Source organism: Phasianus colchicus, chromosome 1, assembly GCF_987193195.1.
Source record: "Phasianus colchicus chromosome 1, bPhaCol1.hap1.1, whole genome shotgun sequence".
NCBI classification, from domain to species: domain Eukaryota; kingdom Metazoa; phylum Chordata; class Aves; order Galliformes; family Phasianidae; genus Phasianus; species Phasianus colchicus.
Window position 1 is genome coordinate 26,610,001 of NC_143436.1, and position 25,000 is coordinate 26,635,000.

The following is a 25,000-nucleotide window of genomic DNA, read 5'->3' on the forward strand; positions in this document are numbered from 1 at the left end:
TTTTTTTTTTTTCAAACATTGTTAGGGAGCTACCAATATACAGGTAGACAAAGAAGGTAATGTGATGGGTGAACAATTGATTGATGAGTCTGGCTCAAACAGTTCTAATACATGGGGTTATATCAGGCTGGAGGCCAGTCACTAGTAGGGTTCAACAGGGTTCCATTTTAGAGCTGGTTCTCTTTAGTGTTTTTATCAATGACATGGACACGTGACTTGAAGATATATATACTCTGTGAGTTTGCAGACAACACAAAATTGCAAGGAGCTGTTCACTTCCTCAAAGGTAGAGAGGCCTTGCACAGAGATCTTGACAAACTGGAGAGCTGGGCAATCACCAACCTGCTGAACAACGAAGTTTAACAAGAGCAAGTGCCGGATTCTGCATCTGGATATATATATATACACATTGGGGGAACAAGTAGCTGGAAAGCAGCTTAATGGAAAGGGATCTGAGGGTTCTGGTTGACAGTAAATTGAATAAGAGCCAGGATTGTGCCCTGGCACCCCTAAGGGCCAACTGCACCCTGTGGGGCACCAGGCCCAGCACAGCCACCGGGCGAGGGGAGGGGTTGTCCCCTGCTCTCTGTACTGTGTGGCCTCACCTCCTGCACTGGGTGCTGTTTGGGTGCACGATACAAGAAGGACACACAGGTATTAGAAAGCATCCAAAGGAGCACTAGGAAGATAGTGAAAAGTCAAGATGGCAAGACACATGAGGAGCAGCTGAAGTCCCTTGGTTTGCTCAGCGCAGAGCAGACGAGCTGAGGAGAGGCCTGATGGCGGCTGCAGCTCCTCACAGGGAGCGGAGGGCAGCGCTGAGCTCTGCTCTGTGTGACAGTGACAGGGCCCGAGGGAACGGCATGGAGCTGTGTCAGGAGAGGGTTAGGGAAAGGTTCTTCATCAGAGGATGGTTGGACACTGGAACAGGATGCTCAGGACAGTGGTCACAGCACTGAGCTACTTGAGTTCAGAGACAATGCAGACAATGCTCTCAGACATAGGGTTTAAATTTTGGGTGGTATTGTGCGGAGGCAGGAGCTGGACTCAAGGATCACTGAATGGTTTGGGTTGGAAGAGACCTTCAAGATCATCTAGTTCCAACGCTCCTGCTATAGGCAGGGACACATTCCTCTAGACCAAGTTGCTCAAAGCCCCGTCTAACCTCTCTATTTCAACTCTGGATATTTGGGGATTCTGTGGTTCAATTTTTATTTTTTATTTTTTTGTTGTTGGAAGACCCCACTGTTTTTAATCTTCATATAGTACCATACTCATCACTTCCAGATCCTCCAGATCCTTCCAGATTACAATATTTTGTCCCCTGTGCTGCTCCCTCTTTGCTGAATGTTGAGCACCAGGGTATGCAGCAGATTCCTTCTTTGCTATGCTTCCCATGTTTAAAAATTCTGACCTTTTTTTTACCAAATTAGCTTAGTTGCTTTAGAGTACTGTCCAAGCTTTCTTTGTTACATTTCTGTGGTTGAAGTGCAGCCACAGTACAAACAGGCAGGATAACAAAAATGTCCATTAAAAGTGCATCATAGGTTAAGGTACTGGTTTCTTCTGTGCTGTAATTTTTTGAGCAATAAGGATCTCTTTTTTGCATGGACAGTTCAAAGATTATTTTGATAACTAATCTGTGGAAGAATTAATAGCTAAGAAGATTAATCAGGACACAAAAAATTTCATTTTTTTAACTATATTCTCATCAAGCTCAACCGTAAATCAAGACCAAAATCAAACACTTTAGTCATCCATAAAATAATAATAAAAATAATAATAATAAAAATAATCACTGCCAGCACCTTAGGAGCACAACTTGCTACCATACTTTGTTTTGGAAGCATAAGCACAAGGAAAAACTTTTTAAACTCTTGAAGCTCGACTCCAGAATTTGTTTTTTGAAATCAAAGGTGGGGCCAGTTTGAAATATGTTGGTTAGAGATGTAACGGAACTTACATTTCTAATGTAATGTGTTCTGAGGAAAAAGGAACCTACCAAATATCTATGAAAACTAAAGCCAAGATGCTTGGTTGGTTTGCTTTACCATGAACAGAACACTATTTGAACATCCATCTTATAAATTTCTCAATATATTCACATTTCAAAGGCTTTAAAAAAGTGTATGTTCCAAGACGTTTATCAAACATAATGACCAAAACATTGTGATGCCTACATTTTATTATGTAACTAGTATGAAAATATTAGTATATGTTTTTAAATAGATACATATATATAAAAACATTTTTATATTCAAAATTCTACTCTACCACTTTGTTATGCAATGAAAGCAGTGTACTAAGGACTAATTCCCATGTGAAGTGCTGAGTATTTAAACAAATTCTGAAGAAATATTTACATATGCAATGTCTTTTCATTAATAACTAGGCAAATTCAAATAAAGCCTAACAACAGGTCACAGGTTACAGATTTCTGACTTCTGATCAAAACTACTACATAATTGGAATTTTTGCTTTAACTAAGAATAGAATAGTTCCTATATATGGTCCAGTCTTGGGTTCATAACTAGTCAGTATTTTCATTAATGACATAGAGGATGGAGACTGTGGTTATTAACTCCCCAGATCTCAACAAAATGGAAGATAATGCAAGCATAGCAGTGAAAATGATGAGATTTCAAGTATGTGGTAACTGGAGGAAATCCAGGTAGCAGTTTAAAAAATACTGTTATATGAAGAAAGGCTGAAAAAGAGATGTTTTAGGTTATAGAAAGAGCGGGTCAGATGCTGGAGTTAAAAATTAGTACAGAGAGAGCACTGTTTGTCTGGGGAGCTCTGACGTCTCCATTCTTGGGGGCTTATATGAACAGGTCAGATACACTGAACAACTGAATTCAGCCCCTGTGAAATCTCTGGTAGGATAAAAGGATGATGAGGTCATCTCTTAGCATTATTACTATGTCGTGTTGAAATGTTCTCATCAAAATAGTTACATTTTATTAAGCAAGTGCTGGCAATTATACCTTCACTTGAGTTCAAGACTCAAGACTGTGTAACAAGCAAGGGGTCCACAGCAGTAACAAAAATGAAGCGTGATGATTCCAATTTTTTTTTCAAAAACCTTTTAGATAAATATGTAAATGAGCAGAGTCATTTCCATGGGTCATCTCCTTAAAAATTGATGAATTTGTTGTTTTGAGAGAAAATTTTTATGCATGCCATGCTTTCAAAACTGAACTCCATGAGAGATTTTTCTAGTATAAAAAGTGTTCCAATAAGTTGTAGAGCCTTTGAAAACATCTCCTCCACTCATAATTCAAAGAACATGATGTTCCTCTGTCTCTGTGGCTGCCTCAAACATTCACTCTTCCACATGTCATAAAGGTTTTCAGCATGCATTACAGCTTTTACAAGGAGATTTCTGCTATCCCCTCTGGAAACTGGCAAACTATAACTTTCAGTTCTCATGTTCTCAGAAATATATTCTATCCTTAAGGACACTGTCATTTATAGCATTTAACTGGAACAACTGCCAGGTGTCAAAGAAACAGGTAACAGTTGCTGGACACTTATGGAGGCTTTGTCAAGATTGTCTGTAGACTGCCAGAGAAGAACTTCATGGCTTCAAAGTAAAAAGAAAGATAAAAAGACAGGTAGCTGACAGGTAGATATCTACTAGGAAGAACTGTATAAAGTAACATCCAAATATTTAGAGACAAAACCAAACTCCTAAAGCCTACAAGAACTTTGCATAATGAAATATGAGCTGTCTTTCAAGTTTTGCACAAGATGAGCCTGATCCCACCTTGGGAAAACATGTACAGTGTAACATCTACTAAAATCCTGCTAAAATCTAGGCAGTGGCAACAAAACAAGTGTTGCATTCAACTTTTAAACATTAGAACGTGTGCTGTTGCTGACAAGAAAACAACCAGATCTTATAACCAAGTACATGACTACTTAATTAAATTGAGCTGAACTGGTGTCAACAAGGAGAAAGGATACTTGATACAATATTCTCAATTATGGATAGCATGTTTTCTACAGAGGTTTCACATCACATCAGTTTTAATGTAAGAGGATACCAAACCCAGCAAAACAGCAGTGAGAACACAGGGCAACAAAATATGAATAATTACAATAAACAAGGTTTAGTCTACCTTAGTAGAAATCCACACGTTTATCTCAGGCTTTAAATATAAAATACAACTTTCCCTTTGAGAAAAACACAAAGTCAAACAACGCCTTTTATAAAAATCAGTCCTGGCTTACCACAGAGAACCTGAGCACTTCCCTTCAAGCAAAACAGAGATTTAACAATTTTAGTTTCCCTGTATTTCTTCCATCCCATTCTGTGGGCTGAAGAAAAATAATTATTTTATTGCTCATTTGTACACATAAAAAAGAAAAAAAAGAAAGTATATACAAAGGCTTATTTTTTAATGCTGAAAGCTGCCAGGGAAGTGAGTGCTACAACCCCATCCCAGTGGAAAAAAATCCGCAAGTCTTCTGAACATTGTTACCCATATTCACCCAACATCTTTAACACTATGCCAAAATCAGTAAAAGGAAAGTGCTGTGTGAGGTGATGATTGAGAGAGGTGCATTCTCTCAGATACTTAAGTCAATGTAATGACAGGCATTGAAAAGACGTTGCCGTTGGCTTCCTATGGAAGTGGTGGTAGATGTTGAGAGAAAAGTTGCTGAAGTCAAGGTGTCCAGCGTGAGCTTGGAAGACAAGCATACTGTCTGTAGCGAGCCATCTAAGTTTTGAAGGTATTTCATTTCCACAAAGAGGTTGGAATAGTCACTCTAAAATCACAGAAGGGTAATTTTTTTGTCATGTTGCAACTGAAAGTATTTTGTATTGGTGTGGTGACTTAGATGCCTAGTAACACAAGGAAGTTTCTTTGGTATCCTACAGCACAAAAAGTCCTTCCCATGCTAATTTTTTAAGACTACAATTTCAATGCTATTCACTCACTAGCTTTCTTATTAACTTCACATAGAAGTGTTTAAGTATATATAGACAAAATTTCTAGAGCTCAGCTAGCTGTTTCTTTTTTTTTTTTTTTTTAATTTAAGAGATGAGGCAGAGCACATGTGGTATGACAACATATACTGAGTTTTTGTAGGATTTTGTCTGCTTGCTATTTATTAAGATATAAAAGTTCTAAAAAATATAAGATTATGTAGTTCTCAAATGTTATAAGCCATTCTGAAATTAAATGATGTATTATTTGGCCCATTTTTCCACAGTTCTGTAGATAGACTTTAGGTCATAAACATTACATCTTTAAAACCAGTTGGCTAGGCTGCACAAAATCTTCAAGTTGTAGTATTTCTCCAATATACTTACTTCCACAATATTGACTGCTTCAGTACATGAAAGAGTAACACAGTACATCTTGTGTTTGATTTACACAAAATCTTTTATAGAACTCTAAATTTTCAGTGTAACTTTTCATGGTAGACACTTGCAATTTTATTTACTACTCACGCTGGCCTCAATCCTTTCATGCTGTAGGCATCCTGAACCACAAATGCAATTTTGATTCAGCTACACAAAAAGCTCTGTATATACTTTGGTATTAGAAATCAAAAGATTCACTGCTACAAAATTCCTCAAACTGTGAAATTTCGTGAGTCCATATAAACTACTGAGGCATGAAGAATATAGAGACTACATCTTTCTTTTCATTTCTTTGGTTGGGTACATGGTGAATACCTTAAACCTTTATTTTTATCTGAAGCATTTTGCTTTTCTAAAGACGCCTGTATTAATATCCTGTTAAATCTATCAAAAAATACAGTTTAAACTTTTCTTTCAGATCTAAACATTTTAAAGCTTTCTTTAGAAAATGTCTTAAACATTTTTTTCACCAAATACTATTCGGTGAAATGACAGTCACTATATTATAAATGCAGTAACTGTTTTTCCTAGAAGACCTGGACTATTATTTCCTCAGAAAAATCTCATCTAGCCAGTCCTCACTCCAAGTCTGCAAAATATCCCTATAGCAGTTGAAAAAGAAAGCCCTCCTTTCCAATCCAATTTATCCAATCTGGAATTCTTAATATTTATGCCTCTACAGGCAAATGGTGACAAATCCTTAAATCCTACAGAATTTTCAATGCATCTACTTCTATTCAATAAATTTGTCTCTGTTCAATTTCATGTTATTATAAAAAGCTTATGATTTTTCTTAAGAAGTGAACTGTTTATTGTCATTAATATGTACAGCCATTTTGGGAGATACTAATCCAAATATTGAAAAAGGGAAGAAAGCATATTAGATGACTAATTAAATACAAGTCCAGCAATGTAACAATTGTCACAGAAACCATTATTGTTTTTTCTTGAACATCAGGAATCACTTTTTCTGTGTATGTATCACATAGATTGAAATGCTGAAAAGCATTATTATTTCTATATAAAACAATGCCCATAGGCTAATCAGTAGTTTCAAGTAAGAAAGTGAGGAAGGTCCTATTAGCATGTCTACTTGTCTGACAGCTGTTAGTGCACAACCTCACTTCACTTAAAAGAGACTGAAGATAAAACATTCCGGAAGCTACAATATATTTCCAGAAGACTGGAAATGTCATGCTTAGAGAAGCACTGTTTCTCAGAGGATGTGTTTCTGGATGTCCTTTTCTAAACTGCCCTTTTGCCCTAGGTCCTCCGATAGCCAAGTTGAGAAAAAATGGGATGCAGTAATCTTCTCTTCACTCAAATAAGATAATGAGGCACAAAAACCACTTTCAAAATATACTTTTTTCGTATCTAACAACTTGTTAATCACTAAGAAATTCAAGTCTACAGTGATGTAGTTGAGAGTTGAACTGACTTGGTATTAAGACGGAAAGGAGAGGCAATACCACAGCTGGCAGCATGGCAGGCACTCCTGTGGACTCTTGACAGCAGAGGGAAGTGTGCTGGAATAACTAATTAGGCTTCTAAAGTCTGCCTTCTTTAGCTCATCACTGAAGACACAGCGTTAAGAGAATTAATGATCTATGGTCATGAGGTATCTCTGGCATGTCAAAGTATAAGAACAAGTAAGAATTAGTTTGGATAAATTTATTATTGCCTCGAAGGCTTGCATGACTAAAGACTTGCTTTCCTATTGATATTAGGCCTTGGTGAAATTTTATCAGATGCTGTAAATGAATCCAGGTGTCTTCATGCTTTCCCTTTAATTACTGAAGATAAAAGTCAGATGAGTACCTCTTGAGGAAGAAGTAAAAAATTAAAAAAAAAAAAATTACAAGCCCCATTGTTAACAACAGCACAAAACTTCTATTGTGCTCTCAACTTTTCTTTTATGACAGTTTGATATTAAAAGATGTAAACTTCGCTGTTGCTAGCATTTGTAACATCCATCCCTTAGTTGAGCACCTGAACACTACTAATATCTGTAACACAAAATCCAGAGAGGATCACAGAATAATTTAGGCCATCAGAGGCCTAAAGGAGATCTTAAGATTAACATCCTGCCAAAGAAGGCACAGCTATACAGTCAGACCTAGTTATTCAGGGCTTTATGCATTTGACTCTTGAAAAGACCCAACAGTGGATACTATACAAAGTCTCTGGCAACTGTGCCACTCACTGACTGACTGATCTTGTGGGAAAAAGTTCTTTACATATCCAGTCTACTTATCTCATTTTAAGTTATGCTCATTGTCTCTCAGTCTACAACCACACTCCACAGAAATGTGCCTGGCCCTATCTTCTTGATAGCTTTTCCATAGACACTCATGGATAGGTCCCCCCAAAAGCTGCCTCTTCTCCAGGCTAGTCCAGGTCAGCTCCCTCTGCATCCCTTCACAGAGCAAGTATTTCTGCTGCCCGCCATCATGGTGGCATTATGCTTAACTCACTCCAGTTTTTAATATCTTCTGTATGCATGAGGTGATAATAATTTCCCCCAGTCTCCTTGCTCTCTGCTGTTCATAATACAGCCTGGGAGGTTGCTGATGGTAGTTGAGAGGGCTCTCTGCTGGTTCATGCTCAGTTTGCTCTCTGAGCACCTCCAGGATTTGCTCCCCAGACATGCCATACTAGTATTTATCACTAGTGAATCTTCCCTCATCAGTGCAGGGCTTGCATTTTGTAAAGTTCCTCTTGGCCTGGTCTTCAACTCATCCAGGTCCATCAACTATCCTACTCTTACTCAAATCCATTATTCCCCCATTTTGATGTCATCTGCAAAACTGATTAGAGGGTGGTCTATCCTCCAGAGGATCATTAAAGCTGCTAATAGGACAGGTCCCAGTATATTCTAGAGAAATCAGAGACCATCATACACTACCTAGGTGTGGCAAGTTGAAGAAAAGTAAAAGGCAAGAACAATTACTAATTAGAAGTGGAGATTTAGCATGAGCACAGCTAAAAAAAGTTCCTTTAAGTACTTATGTAACTCAGATATCAGAGGGAAGGACAGCAGGAAGATACACACTGTTATCTGCAAATCTGATCTAAGTGACTACATCATGCCATTCTAAAGAGAAGAATAAGCCATAAGTAATAAAGAGTGTCTGAAAAAGAGGTAAAATGGATTAAGAAGACGGTTAAATACCAAAAATCTCTGAAGAAAAGGCGATTTTACCTGAAGCTTTTGGATTTTCTGCAATATACATAGCAGAGAATATTATAGCAGAGAACATTTCCATCAAGAGGAAAACAACTACAACAACCTTTTGAAAAATCACTTAGAAACCTACTGGCTAACGGGACATTCCAAATTAGTCCTGCCACAATCAAGGAAATATTTTCTTGCCCATATGTTACAGACAAAAAGATGTCAGATTTCAACATCAGCAATTTTGCTAAGATTCTGCAACACATTTGAAAATTTATATAAAGATTTCAGATCTCAGAGAACTGCTTGTTTGGAGAAAAAGATTTTAGTGAACTTAAATTGAGAATTGCACCTGTAAACGATCACAAGTATCAGATTGACATTAGGAGTGACTGAAGGCAGAAAAAGAAATAAGGGAAAGCCAAAGATATGTAGACTAATGATTTCTTGAAATTAAATCCAGATCTCCGGAGGACAACTGGATGCTCCCTCCCTGGAATCATTTAGGTCCAGGCTGTATGTGGCTTTGAGTAATCTCGTCTAGTGGGAGATGTTCCTATCTATAGCAGGGGAGTTGGAAGTAGATGATATTAAAGATCCCTCCCAACCCAAACCATTCTATGATTACATGATCTCATTTGCCCCATCCCAGGTGGTGTTCAAGTCCAGGTTGGGTGGAGCCCTGGGCAGACTGGTCTAGTATTAAATGGGAAGGTAGGTTGCCCTGCCAGTAGCAGGGGGTTGGAGATTCATGATCCTTGAGGTCCCTTCCAATCTGGGCCATTCTGTGATCCTCTGATTTACATCAACAATAAAATTCCCCGTGACTTGATTAGGGGCAAGATTTCACTTATGAAGTTTACTCATAATTGCTGTAAATGAAATATGCAATACATTTGAAGGAATGCTTGAGCAGAAGACAGAGTAACCAAAGGAGATACACATACTGAAGCACATATTTCTCATCCAGACAAATGATGTGGAATAACAACTATATATAAGGCCACTGATTTTACTTGCCCTTCGAGGATTCTGAGTGTAATGCAACAGTAAACAAGGAGACTTGATTGAGGTATGTTAACTTGTAAATTTCTGTAAGAAACCTCAAACATCTAACCTTTACTAATACTACAGTTTTGTCAGTAATAAAACCAGTTGGACAAAGGGAGGTAAAAAGATTATTTCTCAACTGGGATGTAGGCTAATTGAGAATCCTCCAAGATCCCCCATTTGATTTACATTTTGAATGTAATTATTAATACCCCCAAAAGAATAGATAAACAGAGGTAATAACACAATATACATTAGTAATATCTAAAAGTTATCTATGAAAAACTAAGGAAGTTGACAACCTATGTCAGATCAATTTAATGCTGAGAAAACCAAGAGAAAAATACTACCCTTTATGTACCTACTTAACTGCTCAAGAAATATAAGTTTTTTATGAATTCTTCAGTGACACCTCTGCTTCAGAAGTCCCAAATCAGTATGTTAGACTAACCAGGAGAGTAAGTTGTGCTGGGACATTACTTCAACTAGTATATGCAATTGACCACCTTGTAGCTATTATTCACTTATTTCAAAGACAATAACAGCACAATCCAGAAGGAACAACAAAGGTGACCTATGGCATTGTATACCCATTTCCAGAAAGAAACATTAAACATGGTAGGAGTGCTCTGAATTGATTTAATTTAGCTGCCACTGAAGTCAACACAAAAGATCAGTAGCTTGGAAATATAAATAACACTGATATGTTAGAAGTATGGAGATAGGTGAAACATGGGGAAAAAAGCAAATACTCACACTTGACTCTTATTTATAATTAAGCTCACCCAATTTAATATGGCATCTTTTATCATAATTTTATCAGTACAGTTATCCCAATACTAATTTAAAAATGCAAGGGGCTATCACTAAAGAGAAGTTTTGAAACTTCTCATTCAGACAATACTACTTAATAGGATTAAAATATGCAAGCATTTCAGAATTCTGACATGCCACCTGTCATTACCCTATAGGAAAATGTTTTAACAAATATTGATCCTTACACCACAGAAGCAAGCCAGCCATTAATTCACGAAGATTACGAACAAACCTCTCCTTTTTCTTTTCTGTATCAGTCTCTTAGTAACTCAGAGACCATTTTGTGCTGCTTATCTACAAAACACTAATAAATTCATTCCTAAAATGATTGGAGATAGTGCTATTGAGCGTTTTTCCTGCTAGTTTAGCCCTGACCAAGCACATCAGAATGCAGACTACTTCAATGAAATTAGAGACAACTAAAACTTGCAGTTTCTGTTCTAAGCAAAATTCATACATAGACATTGGCAAATGAGAAGGAAATGGAAAACATGCAAAACAAGTATTTGAAGAAACTTGGTCTTATAATAGTGAGCTCAATTTGAAAAAAAGTGCTGAAAATCTAAAAGTAAAACATGACTCTCCTTTTATTTGTACAAAAAAAAAAAAAAAAAAGTAGCATTGTGCAGACAAATTTGTGGAGAATACAGAAAACAACTGACAGATTTGTTGATGCTCACATGACAATTTAATTTCCTCTGAAAGGATAAAAATAATAGATAAAAATCTAATAATAATCTTTGATTAAAAGCAGCTAGTGGAAATGGATTTACTAGATTATGAAATTGATAACAAATTGAATACGTCTTCATGGACTTTTTATTTTATTTTTTAACTTGGCAAGAAAATGCCATGGCAATAAATAAGTATATCCTATCTGCGTTGATATATTATCAGTTATGAATGTTAATAATACTAACTTCTAATGTAGTGACATGAAATCTTTGAACTGTGAAGAAAGAATCTCACTGGAAAATTGATATATTAACAATATATTTTCTTTAAATTTCAAATAAGATGCAAAATTCATGTGCTATTAGCTGTTACAAGATCAGGATTTTTAGGAATCAAGTTCTGATAAGAGAAATGATCTTTATGTATTTTTTTCTGATTCTAGTAATTGTTACTAAAATTTTCAGGCTTGACATTGGCTTGCTCCTTTATGTGTTTTCTCTTTCAAGAACTACAATAAGTAGAAACTTGACTAGAAATTAACTTAGGGTACAGTCCTCTAAAAATTCTTTCAAACGCTCAACTACATGTTGCTCAAACTTCAAAAGTCAACATGTTCAACAAAGAAGATGATTAGGAGGAAAGAACACAGTTTTTTGAAAGCAAAATGAAAAAGTACTACAAATTTGAATGTCTAAATATTTTTTGGGTTGCTGAATAACCATCCAGAAGGAGCAAGTCTGAAAAGAACAAAACGTAAGAAGAGGCTACTGATGTGAAACACTCTGCAGTATCTAATTACTGTGAAATTTTAAAAATTGCACTCTTTCCACAGAAACTGACTAGCAACAACTAGATATCTAAACAGAGAAAGAAAACACTGTCTGTGCAACATCTGGAAAGCTATTCAGTGATCCAGGAAAATCTGACAATTTGAACTGCACTATGAGTGTTTTTATATAACAAAATATATGTACAGGCTACATAAACTTTTTTTTCTATTTCTTTATATGTAAATAATTTACTTTAACAAATCTTGAAAAACTGAGCTTATTGTATGTGACAACAAAGTTGTCTTTTTACTAACATTTCCATCACACTTGTGAGTTTTGATAAGCTAATCACCAACCTTTCTCCGCAATGCCACCTGAAAATTTTATTGTGATGCAGCAGCAAGGGATTAAATAGCATTACACTTACATCTAGTCCTGTAACACTCATTTTGTATTCATTGAAAATGATATTTCAGAGGTATGCTTGATGAGTACTATTTCAAAATTTTCAGCAGGGCATAACCAAAATGATTCCTTTTCATATGATAAGTTTCTTGAGGAGTGTTTATTTTTTTTAGTGCTTAAGAGCTAGGACTTGAACTGCCTTCTAGGACAAGTCTGGAGAATGGCCAGCTCTTCAGTTTGTCTACTGCCAAATAACGAATAGCAGCATTTCATAAATGGGCCTACACATCACACTCAGCAGGGGCGAATGGGTCAAACTCAACTGTGTAGGACTGTCTGCATTGTCCTAGCTGACATTTCTGATGTTACTTAAATCCTATGCTCACTATATATTTTTCTTTAAGGTCAAGGTTCATTCAATCTTAAAAGTAAGAATGCTTAAAGATACTTAGCTCTGACAGCTGTTCCAGATTACAAAGCAAATGGACTCGGACGATTTCAGACAGCCTCTCATAAGAAATGTCATACATGAAAAAAAACTTCATTTTTTTCAGATTTATCATAAGAATAAAAAAAGAAAAGAGTTGGAAGGGATCTCAAGAGGTAATAGTTTCTTCATCCCTTCCGCCTACCCCAAGATAGTATGATTTATACCTAAACCACTTCTGAGAGATGCTTCTCTGATTTAGTCCTAGAAGCCTACATTATCAGTGGTTCCCTAGTCTCTCTGTACTGGTTATACCTATCAGCACTTATTAATCTCGTAGTCAGAGAGGTTGTTTTTTTTCTTTTCTGGTGGCTAGTCTACCTCTCTCTTATCGAAATGTTAATCAGTTATTTCTCGTCCCAGTCCCAGCAGACAAGGCTATTCCCATCTTCTTTGCAAAAGCTTATTGAAGACTTATTTCCCCACTCAGTTTCTCTATTCTCAGGTATCAAAGCTAATAGTTTTGGTCCCTCCTTAGTGTTCAGCAAAAATCAATCTCTTTACTATATTAGCACAGTCAACGAGTGAGGAGAACATTTTACAGCTAGAAAATGGCAGGGGTTGCCACTGATCTCATTAACTCTTGAAGAACAAAGCTAGGCTCAGCATACAATTAGGTGATGTGTCCAAGAAATCAAGAGCTTGATGCGCATTTGCCACTATAGCTCTTCTGTGAGGCATTTGACATGGTTCCAACCTGGAAGCCTTCCTATACGCTTTGAGTCATATGTGGATCAAGATACACAGACTGGTTATCCTGACTGTTAGCCATGAGTTTTCTTTGATCATTCTTGTTTCTCTTTCTTTTTTTTTTTTTTAAATATATATATCTGCCATACTATTTGGGGAGTTTGTTGTCCACAGTGTTCTTCCCTTGAGGTCTTACCAGAAGAACTGGTTAAAGGATAAGAGATTATGTTTACATACGACATTCCTCTTAACATGCTTTCACAAGCACATACCTTTATCAGTACGTATTCATTTGGTCATTAGCTACTATTTCTAGAGACTTTACTTACGAATGACTGCCTTTACCATCATCACCATCTCATACTTACATCCATGACTGCTTTTGCATCATGCATCCTACTTTTATGCAATTACAAATTTAATATTTGGATGTGAAGAGAAACACATTTGAAGAATATCTTATATCCACATGGTCTCAGCAAGAAAAAAACAAATATATTATGCCTGTAGACTGAGCTAATTAGGAGATATTTGAGATATCAAAGGGTCTTGGTTAATATACCCTGCTTCTTAGCATCATACTTTGGCCTGTGCTTAATGCAGACTTTGCTTCACAGTGGAATCTGCTGAACATTCTCCACTTAATGAACTATACACAGTGCAATACCTTGTTCATTGCTACATCTATAGATATCTACAAAATAAAATTATACATATTTTTGATTGCAATTCCAGCAATACCAGGTAGGTACAAAAGCATAACCATTTCTTTCATTATTACATGAATAAAAAAGCCCACATAGTCTCATCTCAAGGTAATTTCACAGTTACCAGTCATGATTTCACTATAAGTATGTTATACCATAAGGTCAGTCTAATGCCAACTGGCATTGTGTCAAACACTTCTCAAAATAAAGCTAGATGCAATTCCAAATGAGGACAGTGGTGTAACAGCAGTAAAACATACAGCTTCTATTCAAACTACATCTGAAGATATTTTTCAAAATTAAACAGTTCAATTACTAGCTAAAAAGCCAGTATGTTTTTTTTTCCCATAATGATGTAAGAAAATATTGTAATGGTTCACTGTAAATAACTATGCCTGGAATACTTTAAACAAGTTTGTTAACATCTGTGCATGAAAATAGAACCAGTTTTACAGAACAGCCACTAGTAGAAAGAGGAAAATGGACAGCCTACCATGTCAGAATGAGGTTGCATGGCCTACCAAAACAAAGACTCGATGTTCACAGAGTGCTTGCTCTAACACATTTTAACAATAAACAGGAAGAGTAAGAATGACTACATGAGCTAGATCATGTATCAGTTAAACTAAAACTAAATATATTTAGTCTGCAAATGCAAATATAGCTTACAGTCATCAAAGGAATGAAGTTCTGCAATGGCTTTCAAATTTGAGATGAAGTATGAAAGAAACTGTGTACACATGGCTGTATACAACATGAGTCTTATTTCCTGTGTTCTTAGTACAAAAGATAAAAGCTCAGAGAACATTTTTCATCTCTGTGTGATGTCTGATAATGCCAAATTTGCAAGGAATGAAGAAAAGATGGGAAACAGGGAGGGAACAACAACAAAAAAAATCTATTTGCCGAAAGATCCTAAGAGTACTACTCTCACAACATAATACTGTATCAAAGATACACTTCTCCTTATCCAACTCAACCGTAAGCTTATGGATGCCTTTGAAAAAGGTTAGTGAGAGGTTCTGCAACATCACTAAACTGCCAGTAATGGGTACAGTGAAAAAAATGAAAACTTAGCCTTGGTGAAAGACGAAGACTACTGGATTTGTTCAGCCTAATTTAAGAAATACTTTAAAGTTAGAGAACACAGTCAAAAGACCTGAGGAATACTACAACTATAAGCCTAACAGAGGCTACATAGGGGTTCACACTACATATATGTATTTCCAGCACTGTTTTAAATTACAGCCTACTGTTGGATGGCAAAATCATATTTTGCCAACTGTAGTTTGCCAGAATATTGCGAAGTTTGCCTTTCTATATGGACTTTACTAGGTATAATCAGGCCTTACATTATTTTGAGATTTGTTTACTTCAATTGGCTCTACACAGGATCTCTCATGAAGATGAAGACTTTCTATAAATTCCTTACAAAAAACAAACAATCAAAAAAACTGTATATAAATTTTTAGTCTTAACATCTGTGTTAACAGTTTTCTACAAATGCTAAAGACTAAATAATAGTCAAATAATAACTATTATCCAGTGCAACATTCTTGATTTTTCAGTGAATCTTTGCTTGACTTTATGGATCACTATTTAAACCCCTGCTGAACTGCTAGTATAAACATTACCAACTGGATACAGCTGTATGTTTTTATTTGTCTGTTTACATGATATTTAAGTGTAAAGACAGTTTGGACACATGTCTATAGAAATTATCTAGAGAGTCCAAAAAAACTTTCACTTATAACGTTAGTTATTCTAAATCCAAATGCAACAGTAGAAAGTGGATAAAATTAAAAACTAAACAGTATATTTCTAATATGGCATGTAAATGGCACTACCATCTCAGCTTTTACGTTGTACAAAGGCAGGAACCTCTTATGAACTAAATTCAGGATTGTTACACAACCACATCAGTGAGAAACTTCGTTGCCAACTGTACATTTTTAAAAGCTGCAGCAGTGTTTAAGGTGCTGCCTTTTCTTATGCATATTCGTTAAGTAAAAAACATAAATACCTTGCCCATCCTATGCTGAGAATTCACGACAGCAGTGCCACACAAAGTTTTCAGTAATGACAGCTTCCAAAGAGTCTGTGAAACCCCACTGGAGCCTACCAACTTCTACAAGACATGCTATGGGGATCCGACACTTTTCAGTTGAAGGCACTGTATCTCTGGAGTGATCTTTTTGTCAAGAGCATTGGGAATGAACTGTAGAAGTGCAACAATTGAGGTTGGAATAATGTAAAGAAGAAATAGTGAATACTGATCTAAAGTAAGACACGTAACATTTAAGAAGCTAAGGAGGAAATGATAAAGTACTGGAACATTGGTATTGAAATGTAAGAAAACTGATGAACTGAAGCAAAATGTAAAGCAAAAATGGATTGAAAAGTAATGTAAAATCAAAAAACAGGAGAAAATAAATATTTAGGAAAATATTCAAGTGAAAACCTATGTCCATAGGAATAGCAAAAAATACTATTAATCTGAACACCACTGTTTATATTTCCAGTAGCACCTACTTGTGATCAGCTCTGTATGAACTACTGGGAGGCACAGTCACAAGTCAAGAGTTCAGTATGTATGATCCATAAAATCAGTAAAGATCAAACAAAAACAAGAAACCAACAAAACAGTAATAAAACAAGATAATAACATGCTGTTTTGCTGTTCTATCCTGTCACTTTGGATTGCTTTCTAGCACAAGGCAAAAGCAACATTATTCTTACAATGGAGCTTCTTTCAATGGGAAGACACTCAGACAAAAGCTGTAACCTTTAAGATCCAATGCTTCTTAGCTATTACTCTTTCCACATAAAAAATAAAAATCAATCGTTGTCGAAGTCTTTTTGTCTATCACCTTTATTTCTTAAGATTTATGAATAAAAATGTATGAAATTAAATTAAGCAGGCATTAAAATATCACGTGGTCAGGTGAAACATTTTTTATGAACAAAGAAACCTAGAAATACTGCAATTGCCACTACATTCATTGGTTCAATTGATATGCTTCTCACCTATTTAAAAATGCTTATTATACCCCTTTTAATTGATATGTTTTCAGAGTTTATTTTCTTGACTTATGTAAGAAGTGTAAGTCTTACACAATGAACAAGAGAGTTGGATCATAGCAGTCTTCTAGAACAGAACAAGCCTCCAAGGTAAATGCAAAGAGATTATGAAATGGGATAATGTGATGAAAACCAAAAAAAAAAAAAAAAAGGAAAAGGAAAGACAGGGGACTGGAACATTATGAAGTTAAAGAAACAAGGGAATGAAAGGGATTAAAACTGGAATGATAGGTAACCTACTGTAAGTGGTGTGAAAGCTTAACAGTGGGGGACTGGAATAATCAGATATGGGAACGACCTGACAATGGAATGCTTTCAAACTGAAGCACCTCAAAAGTGAATGATCTTACAGCAGAATAATCATATTTGCCTCTGGGAATAAGATTTAAAGATAAAAAAGTTTGAAGAAAAAAAAAGAAAGTTTGATGATTATGCAGATAGAACTGCAAAGAGAAACGATCTAGTAAGGGCAGGAGTGGGAAAGGTAAAGGAGAAGAGTTGGGAATGACCACAAAATACAAAGGAAAAGGTAACTGAAACCACAGATGGCTGGAACTCATCACTTCATAGACAGAACTGGGGATCACAGAATCACAGAATCCTTAGAGTTGGAAGGGACCTTTAAAAGTCATCTAGTCCAACTCTGAAATGAATGGGACATGTACAGTTAAATCAGGTTGCCCAGGGCCTGACCCAGCCTTGCCTTGAAAGTCTCCAGGGACAGGGCATCAACTACATCTCTGGACAACCTGCTCCAATGCCTCACCACCATCACTGTAAAAAGGCTTTATCCTTATATCCAACCTATATCTACTCTTTGTAAGCCTGAAACCATTTCCCCTCGCCACAGACCCTGCTAAAGAGTCTGTTCCCTTCTTTCCTGTAGCTCCCCTTCAGATACTGAAAGACCACTACCAGGCCACCTCACAGCCTTCTCTTCTCCAGGCTGAACAGCCTCAGTCAGCTTGCACTTGTAGGAGAAGTGTTCCATCCCTTGGACCATTTTCGTGGTCCTCCTCTGGGTGTGCTCCAACAACACTGGATAAGTTCATTTTCTAATTCATCTCAGATTGACTCTTACTCTTGTTCATTTGGACAATAATTCTCCTTTCTCACAACCTGACACAATGTTTTCTAAAAACAGCTTTAAAGACCATGGGACATTTGGCTTCAAAACAATTCCAGTCCTACAGATTTCAGTAAATGAATATAGAGTCTCATGCAAGGTGAGGTTATATGAAGTTCCATTTTAAGAAGTGACTCTTCTAAGACTTATCTTTGCTTTTCACTGTACTTTTAAAGTATATTAAGAAAATAAAATCACCAATCTCTACAATTCTGGAATTTGCTGTTAAAATAAGATATTATTTTTGTAATTCAATTGAGAATAAGAGGTCAGTTGCACTGTCATCAGTCTATACCCTTATACAGCATGGAAACACAGGCCTCTACGACAAAACCTTATCAGTAGGATATTTTACTTCCTTAACTTCTTTGTTAACTCCTCCCACTCCTTACTGAATGAGCTGCAGTGAGTTTTAACAGAGCGATATAATTATGTGATAGTACCATCATTGTTCTCTACCGTGAGACTGCATTTTCTCAGTGTAAAATTTTCCAAGTTTTCTAATGACTAATTTCTTTTTTTTTTCCTTAACAGCTTTGCAGGGTTTTGTTTGTTTGTTTTTGTTTTTTGTGAAGTGAAGTGAAGTGAAGTGAAGTGAAGTGAAGTGAAGTGAAGTGAAGTGAAAAGAAATTGCACCTGTATGCACTTGCCAAAATATGAATGTGTGGACTGGAGATACTCTAGATGCTCTGTTAGTACTCTGCCACGCTGGTATATGGTGATTGCTTCAAAAATGAAGCAAAAAATGGCATTAAGTATTGATTTAAACAAAAATTGTTCAAAATTGATTGCTGACAATTGGTATTAGAGAAAACCGGAACTTTGAAATCCATGTTCACAATAAATAACATACTTCCTCACTGAAGAGGGGAATACTTGATGTCCACCTAACATTGAGCTGTCAAGAATTAGATTTGAAAATTAATCAAAGACAAAACTTGTATTTTAATGCAACACAGAAATTAAATCTAGAATTTGAGATTCTACCAGTGATATGCTGCAAACTGTACCATGGAATTATAAACTTTCATCAGACTGGAAATGCAAACTGCGAGTCGTGCAGCATAAAATTTCAGAGGCTGTATGTAATTACTAACTCACAAGATGTCCTAACTTCCAAGCCATAGTTACAATGATCACCTAAAACTTAGATCTACCTCAATATTTTTAAGTGTTCAAGGAGTATAAGAAATTGAACATATTATATATAATTACCCAAGGCAAAAACTGGAAAGCTTTTCAAGTACCACTGCCCTAAATACACTGACTGGGATTCACTACCCTCAGTCATTTAGATGTTAAACATTTAGCTAAGTTTGTATTCCTACTGTCTTTCTCTGGCAATGATCAGGAACTATCTTCTAAGAAAGCAGATTCACTCACCTATATTAAGATATCCACCCACAGATGGAAAGTTGATTGCTGTAACTACTCTCACTGAGCTGTTTTTGAAAACCAGATGTAAAGGACCAGGTACAAATTCAAAGATTGGAAGAATTTCCCCACTTTTTAACAGCAAGTAGCTATGGGATTATAGCAACAGAAATGAATTTATTTGATAGTATTCTCACGTTTGAAGCATGCAAATACTGCCTACTGAACACGCATGTGTAATTTTTATTATTAAAAAAATACATCCTACAAAAATAATAATAATGTACCAAGATAAGCAAGTTCCACTGCCACATATTTATGTGGTATCACTGTATTCAGTACAATTCTAAGGAGCATAGCTTCCTTCTCCAGTGGTACCTTGGTACATTTGCATTCTCTTCCTTCAATCCATCAAGACCTAAGCAACATATAGATGTACTTTTCAAAAGAGTCATTACAGCAAGTCCTGAAATTGCCAGTTTTGACAAATGACATATCATAGAAATGAGAGAGGAAAGCTAAAGCTTGAGTTGGGGTGTAACTCAAGTTATTTGCTTTTTTTATGGGCAAGAATTGCTACAATATGCAGTATTTTAGCTATAAACACAGCTATAAATGCAGCCATATCTACATAATCATATGCACAGATATCTCAGTTTATCCAGCAGAATGCCAGACAGTACACATGATATGTAAACATCTCTGCCAAACACTTACAAAACAACTTTAATAGCAAGTGTCATTCTTCTCTGTAAAATAGCTGTTTTTAACACACATGATCTAACTCTTGTTTGCTCTTTAAAGTTTTATTGTCTTGGCATTTTATACAGGAAGAGAGCATTAGCATACTCAGGAGAACTGCTAAAAGTAAAAGGCCTCAAGCTACCCACTGCATGGTTGATAGCATAAAGCATGGGATATAAAAACTTTTGTCTGATTGCTCACTTTACTTGTTTTAGAGTAGTGTTACTCTCAAGAGCATATATTCATGTTCTTTCTACTTCAAGTTTTATTACTTCTTTTGTATTATTTAATACATCTAAAGACACTTCCAAAAGACAAATTTTTCCATTTTGAAAAAGTAATGGTTTGGAACCTGATAAAATACATTAATGCTCACAGTGTATTATTTTCAAAAGCGAGTAGAATAAATGCACAATAGAACAATTAAATGCTTGACAATAAACATTTCTATATGATCACACATATATTAACATGCCAAACAAAAGAAGAAAAGCTCGGCAATACGCTTCCCTTAAAAAAGGTCAGATCAAAATGGATTCTCCATGCATCAGAGAGTGAGTAAAAGGAGAGTTTGGTCTCAATTACTGTTACTTCTAAATATCCCACTTCAGAAATTAAGATCAACATTAAAAATGGGAGAGAGAAAACGGAATGAAAAAAGGCAAATCAGATCAGCTACTTTAAGAACAGACCATAACTGTATGCACACATTAAAAATCATCCTACATTAAACTTGAACCTAAGTCTACTTAGATATCACACTGCTAATGATTATATAAATAACCTGGGAAACAATACCTCCAAGACACATATTTTACTATTTAGTAAACAAGAAACTGCCACGTTTGACATCACTGATTAAGGCCAGGCATTTCTAAAGCTTCAGACACATTTCTGAAATCCACAATACATCAATTTTTAATACTTCCACTCTCTCAGCTCCATTAAAAAGATGGTAGGGGAAAGATTTTAGAGTAATTAATGATATAGTTAGCTGCTAAATATTAATAGGAATCGTAGTCTTGCATAAAATATAACATATAAACCTTGCCAATACAGACGCACCAGTAATTAAACTTGAATATGTAATTACACTGATTTATAAGACAGGCAAAAAGTTACACTTTACTGGCTTCTATGTAAACTGTGGGCAACAGTTAAACTTTGCATTTTACGGTTTATGTAAATGGGCAATATCTCCACTACAGTTCATAAATGGTTTAGAGACTCACAGTCAAAAATTACAACTAATGCCAACATGCACGTTCTGACCGTACGTTATGAACCAAGCTGTGAAAATGACAACAGAGACCAGCTTTGCAACACCTACAATGCTTGCAAGCAAGTTGAAGAGGTTTGAAAAACAAATAGAAAAGCTTAAAACCAATCTTAGTACAGAGCAAATGAAGAAGTATCGACTTAAATGCTTAGATATAAATGTTTAGTTTCAAACATTCAGTTCCAGATGTTTCACTTACCCTCATTTCAAAGCACTTTTAAATATTATTGGGTCTTAGATTAAGGCATTCTTTTCTTGGAAGAACACTAACCGCACTTACATGTGAGGCTGAGGAGAGCAGCCCGGGCTGCTGTTTCCATTACTGTCAATGTGATCCAGCGAACCATTGAGATCTTCATGGACTGCCTGAAGTAAGCCACTGGATGCGTTATTTATCAATCCTGGGTTACTAAGCAATGGTAAACTACTCTCTGCCAGTGCAGCCTAGCAAAATGAAGAATAAAAATAAAATTCTCAGTTCTCACACGTAGAAACCACCTTTAAATGTTCACGCATTTACAAACGTACATACACACAGCAGCTCATTTTTAGCAGCTGTAGAGGAGGTCAGAAGGATTTTGTGCATTTTCCAGCTATTTTCATATTCAGATTGTAACAGAATCTCCATTTCTGGTTTACTATTTCTCTTACACAGGTTTCATTATTTTCCATTATTAACCATGCTCTGATATTCATAGCACTTTTCTAGTTTTACATCATTTTCTGACTTTGAATTACGCTTAACCCCTATGCCCTTCCACACAATGTATGGTTCCTTTATAATGCAGGCAGCTGCTATACTTTAAAAAATGACCAGAACTTAACTCAAAATAAAAAAGTCCTGACATTTGCCTCTTCTGCATAAAAATTATATATTATAATTAAACTTTAAAGTTTTTGCCATGAGCACCATGTTCCCCAACACTAGGATGTGAAATCATTTATGACAGCTTGGATAAATATTAATGCATATCCACATGCATTTGCAAAAGCTTCTATCAATCTAACATTTGCAGCAAAACTGAGTGTTCCAGATTTTGCCACAGGGTGTCCTTCTTGCTTCTCCACATCAAAAGTAGCATGAATAAGAACGAGTACTTCTTGCAGTGCTAGGTAACACAACTAACTTGGAAGATAAACCCAACTATTTAGGTTGACCATAACATTGACATAAACATAAATGTAAGTTACTCTACATCATAATATATCAAGAAATAAAAGAAATAAGATACTTCACATTAATGTATACAAAGAAGGAATAATTTAGGTGGTTTTTTTTTGTTTGTTTGTTTTTTTTACCTGCAAGCTTGCATTAAGAGCTGCTCCATAGCCTAAGCTGGTGGGTATGTTTTTCACTAATGTTGGGCTTCTGAAAATAAACAATTTTTCAAAGTTTAAAACACAAGCACACATCCTGGCTGGCTCGCTGGGTTAATGGATCGGTTTTTCAGCTCAGAAAACATGAATTTTAGAAGGAAAAATGAAATGAAATTGTGGGTGAAGGGGCTCAACCTGGCAGAGCACAGCGATTTACTTGTATCAGAAAAGCAAGCGCTTTGCAGTAATCAGACCCATGTGAAAATCTGCTTCAAGAGCAGGGCATGGTGACTTGTAAAGGTTCTGAACTTGATGAAAGAATTTGACAGAGATAGCTTTAAACTTTGTAGAACACCTGCCTCAGCTTGCTGTGTCATTTGGTTTTGGTTTTCTGAACTAACACTGATATGCATCTGAATCATACAGCTCCTCTAAGGTGCTGAACAAAAAAGATGTTTCTTCTCACTTCCAAAGAAGGGGGAGGGCACAACAACATATAAATAACAGTAAACGAGCGATACAGCGGATCAGTTAGCATCCCATCAGATCAAACACACTGTATTTGAAATGGATTGGAAATACCGTATGCTGTATCACCATAAAATTATGTTTTCAATAAAATGGAGGTCTCAGAGGAACCCAGAGGTTAGATGGGTGACTGTTTACAAACAGATCCATTACAGAAAGAGAATACCTTCCTGCAAAGAAAAACCTCCAGCTTTCCTCTCTGCACCTTTGGTATTCTGAGTGGTTTTATCAAAACTAATTATATACTCTAAAGGAATAAAAAGCATCCAGAACCAGTCACAGTGACATGGGATTAATTTGAAAGTAGGGCAGTAAGCATGCCAAAGGTCCTCCTGTGAAGGCTTCTCATGAATACAACCCTCATCAAGAAGATATTTCTGAGGTCAGTACTGTAGTGTATGATACCTATATTGCAAAATGACCTTGAACGACTCCCTACTTCTGTCAAAGGTTTACAGTGAAAACAAGCGTGTATGAAACTCCAACACATGGGCAACATATGTACACAGGACTATTTTTAATATATAGTAGAAGAACTTATGGTAGATGGAATTAAAATGACAAACATATGGTGAAATACACAGAAAAAACAAAACCATTATCGCTTTCCTCTGCAGCAAACTATATGGGAAAGTCAGGCAGGCAAGACTGTACAGAAAACAGCATTTATGAAAAGCAAAACAAAACAAAAAACCCCACGAAAGAAATGTTAGCTCACTGAAGAGAATGCACCAGCATAGCTATTAGCTTGCTACATATTCTCCACATAAGTGCTCGCTTTGTCTGTCAGGTTGTAGTACACAGAGGACTCACTCAGGTTACAGAATTACAGAACAACTCAGTTGAACAAAACCAACCACCAACGTACCCCGTTATCTTTTGTGACCTTCGCTTCTGGTACTCTACTTCATCCACTGTCCATACTGCTCCTTTAACATTTTCTACTCGAACAAAACACTTGTGCAGGCTAAGATTATGACGCACTGCATTCTAAATCAGACACAAAAGGGGGAAAAGGTAGTAAAATTAATACAATTTAAGAAGGCAGCCTATGCAGTATACTTTGTTAATCTTCTTATTCTAAATCATCGTGAAAATCTCAATTTAGTTTAAGTATTAAATGCAAAATATGTATAATATTGTAAACCCCAAACTTACAAATTACTGGAATCTGCAGTTTGAACTTTGTGATAACAGAACCTTCCAAGCTATTTTAATAATAGCTGTGTCAAAACCTTCCTTTCATTGAACTGGTCTAAATTGCAATATCTGTACAAATTACAGTATCTTTGAAAATGCCAGAACAATTAGGTCAGCTCTGTTGTGTCCCTGATCAAGCACTTGGGGATGGTTGAAATGTCCAAAGGAACCAGTCCTGCTTGAGGTATTAAAATGCTAA

General features: G+C 36.0%; 1 protein-coding gene across 17 annotated transcripts in view; it reads right to left on the reverse strand.

Moving 5' to 3' along the window:
- Positions 1-25,000, reverse strand: part of FOXP2 (forkhead box P2) — a 414,481-nt gene that overhangs the window by 8,618 nt on the left and 380,863 nt on the right. For all 17 annotated transcript variants that reach the window (XM_090137455.1, XM_090137453.1, XM_090137439.1 and 14 more), the window contains 3 exons: positions 24,470-24,591; positions 23,056-23,125; positions 22,037-22,200 (listed from right to left, as the gene is read on the reverse strand). In XM_090137455.1, the coding sequence (XP_089993581.1) occupies positions 22,037-22,200; positions 23,056-23,125; positions 24,470-24,591 (356 nt within the window). The remainder of the gene's footprint in view (positions 1-22,036; positions 22,201-23,055; positions 23,126-24,469; positions 24,592-25,000) is intronic.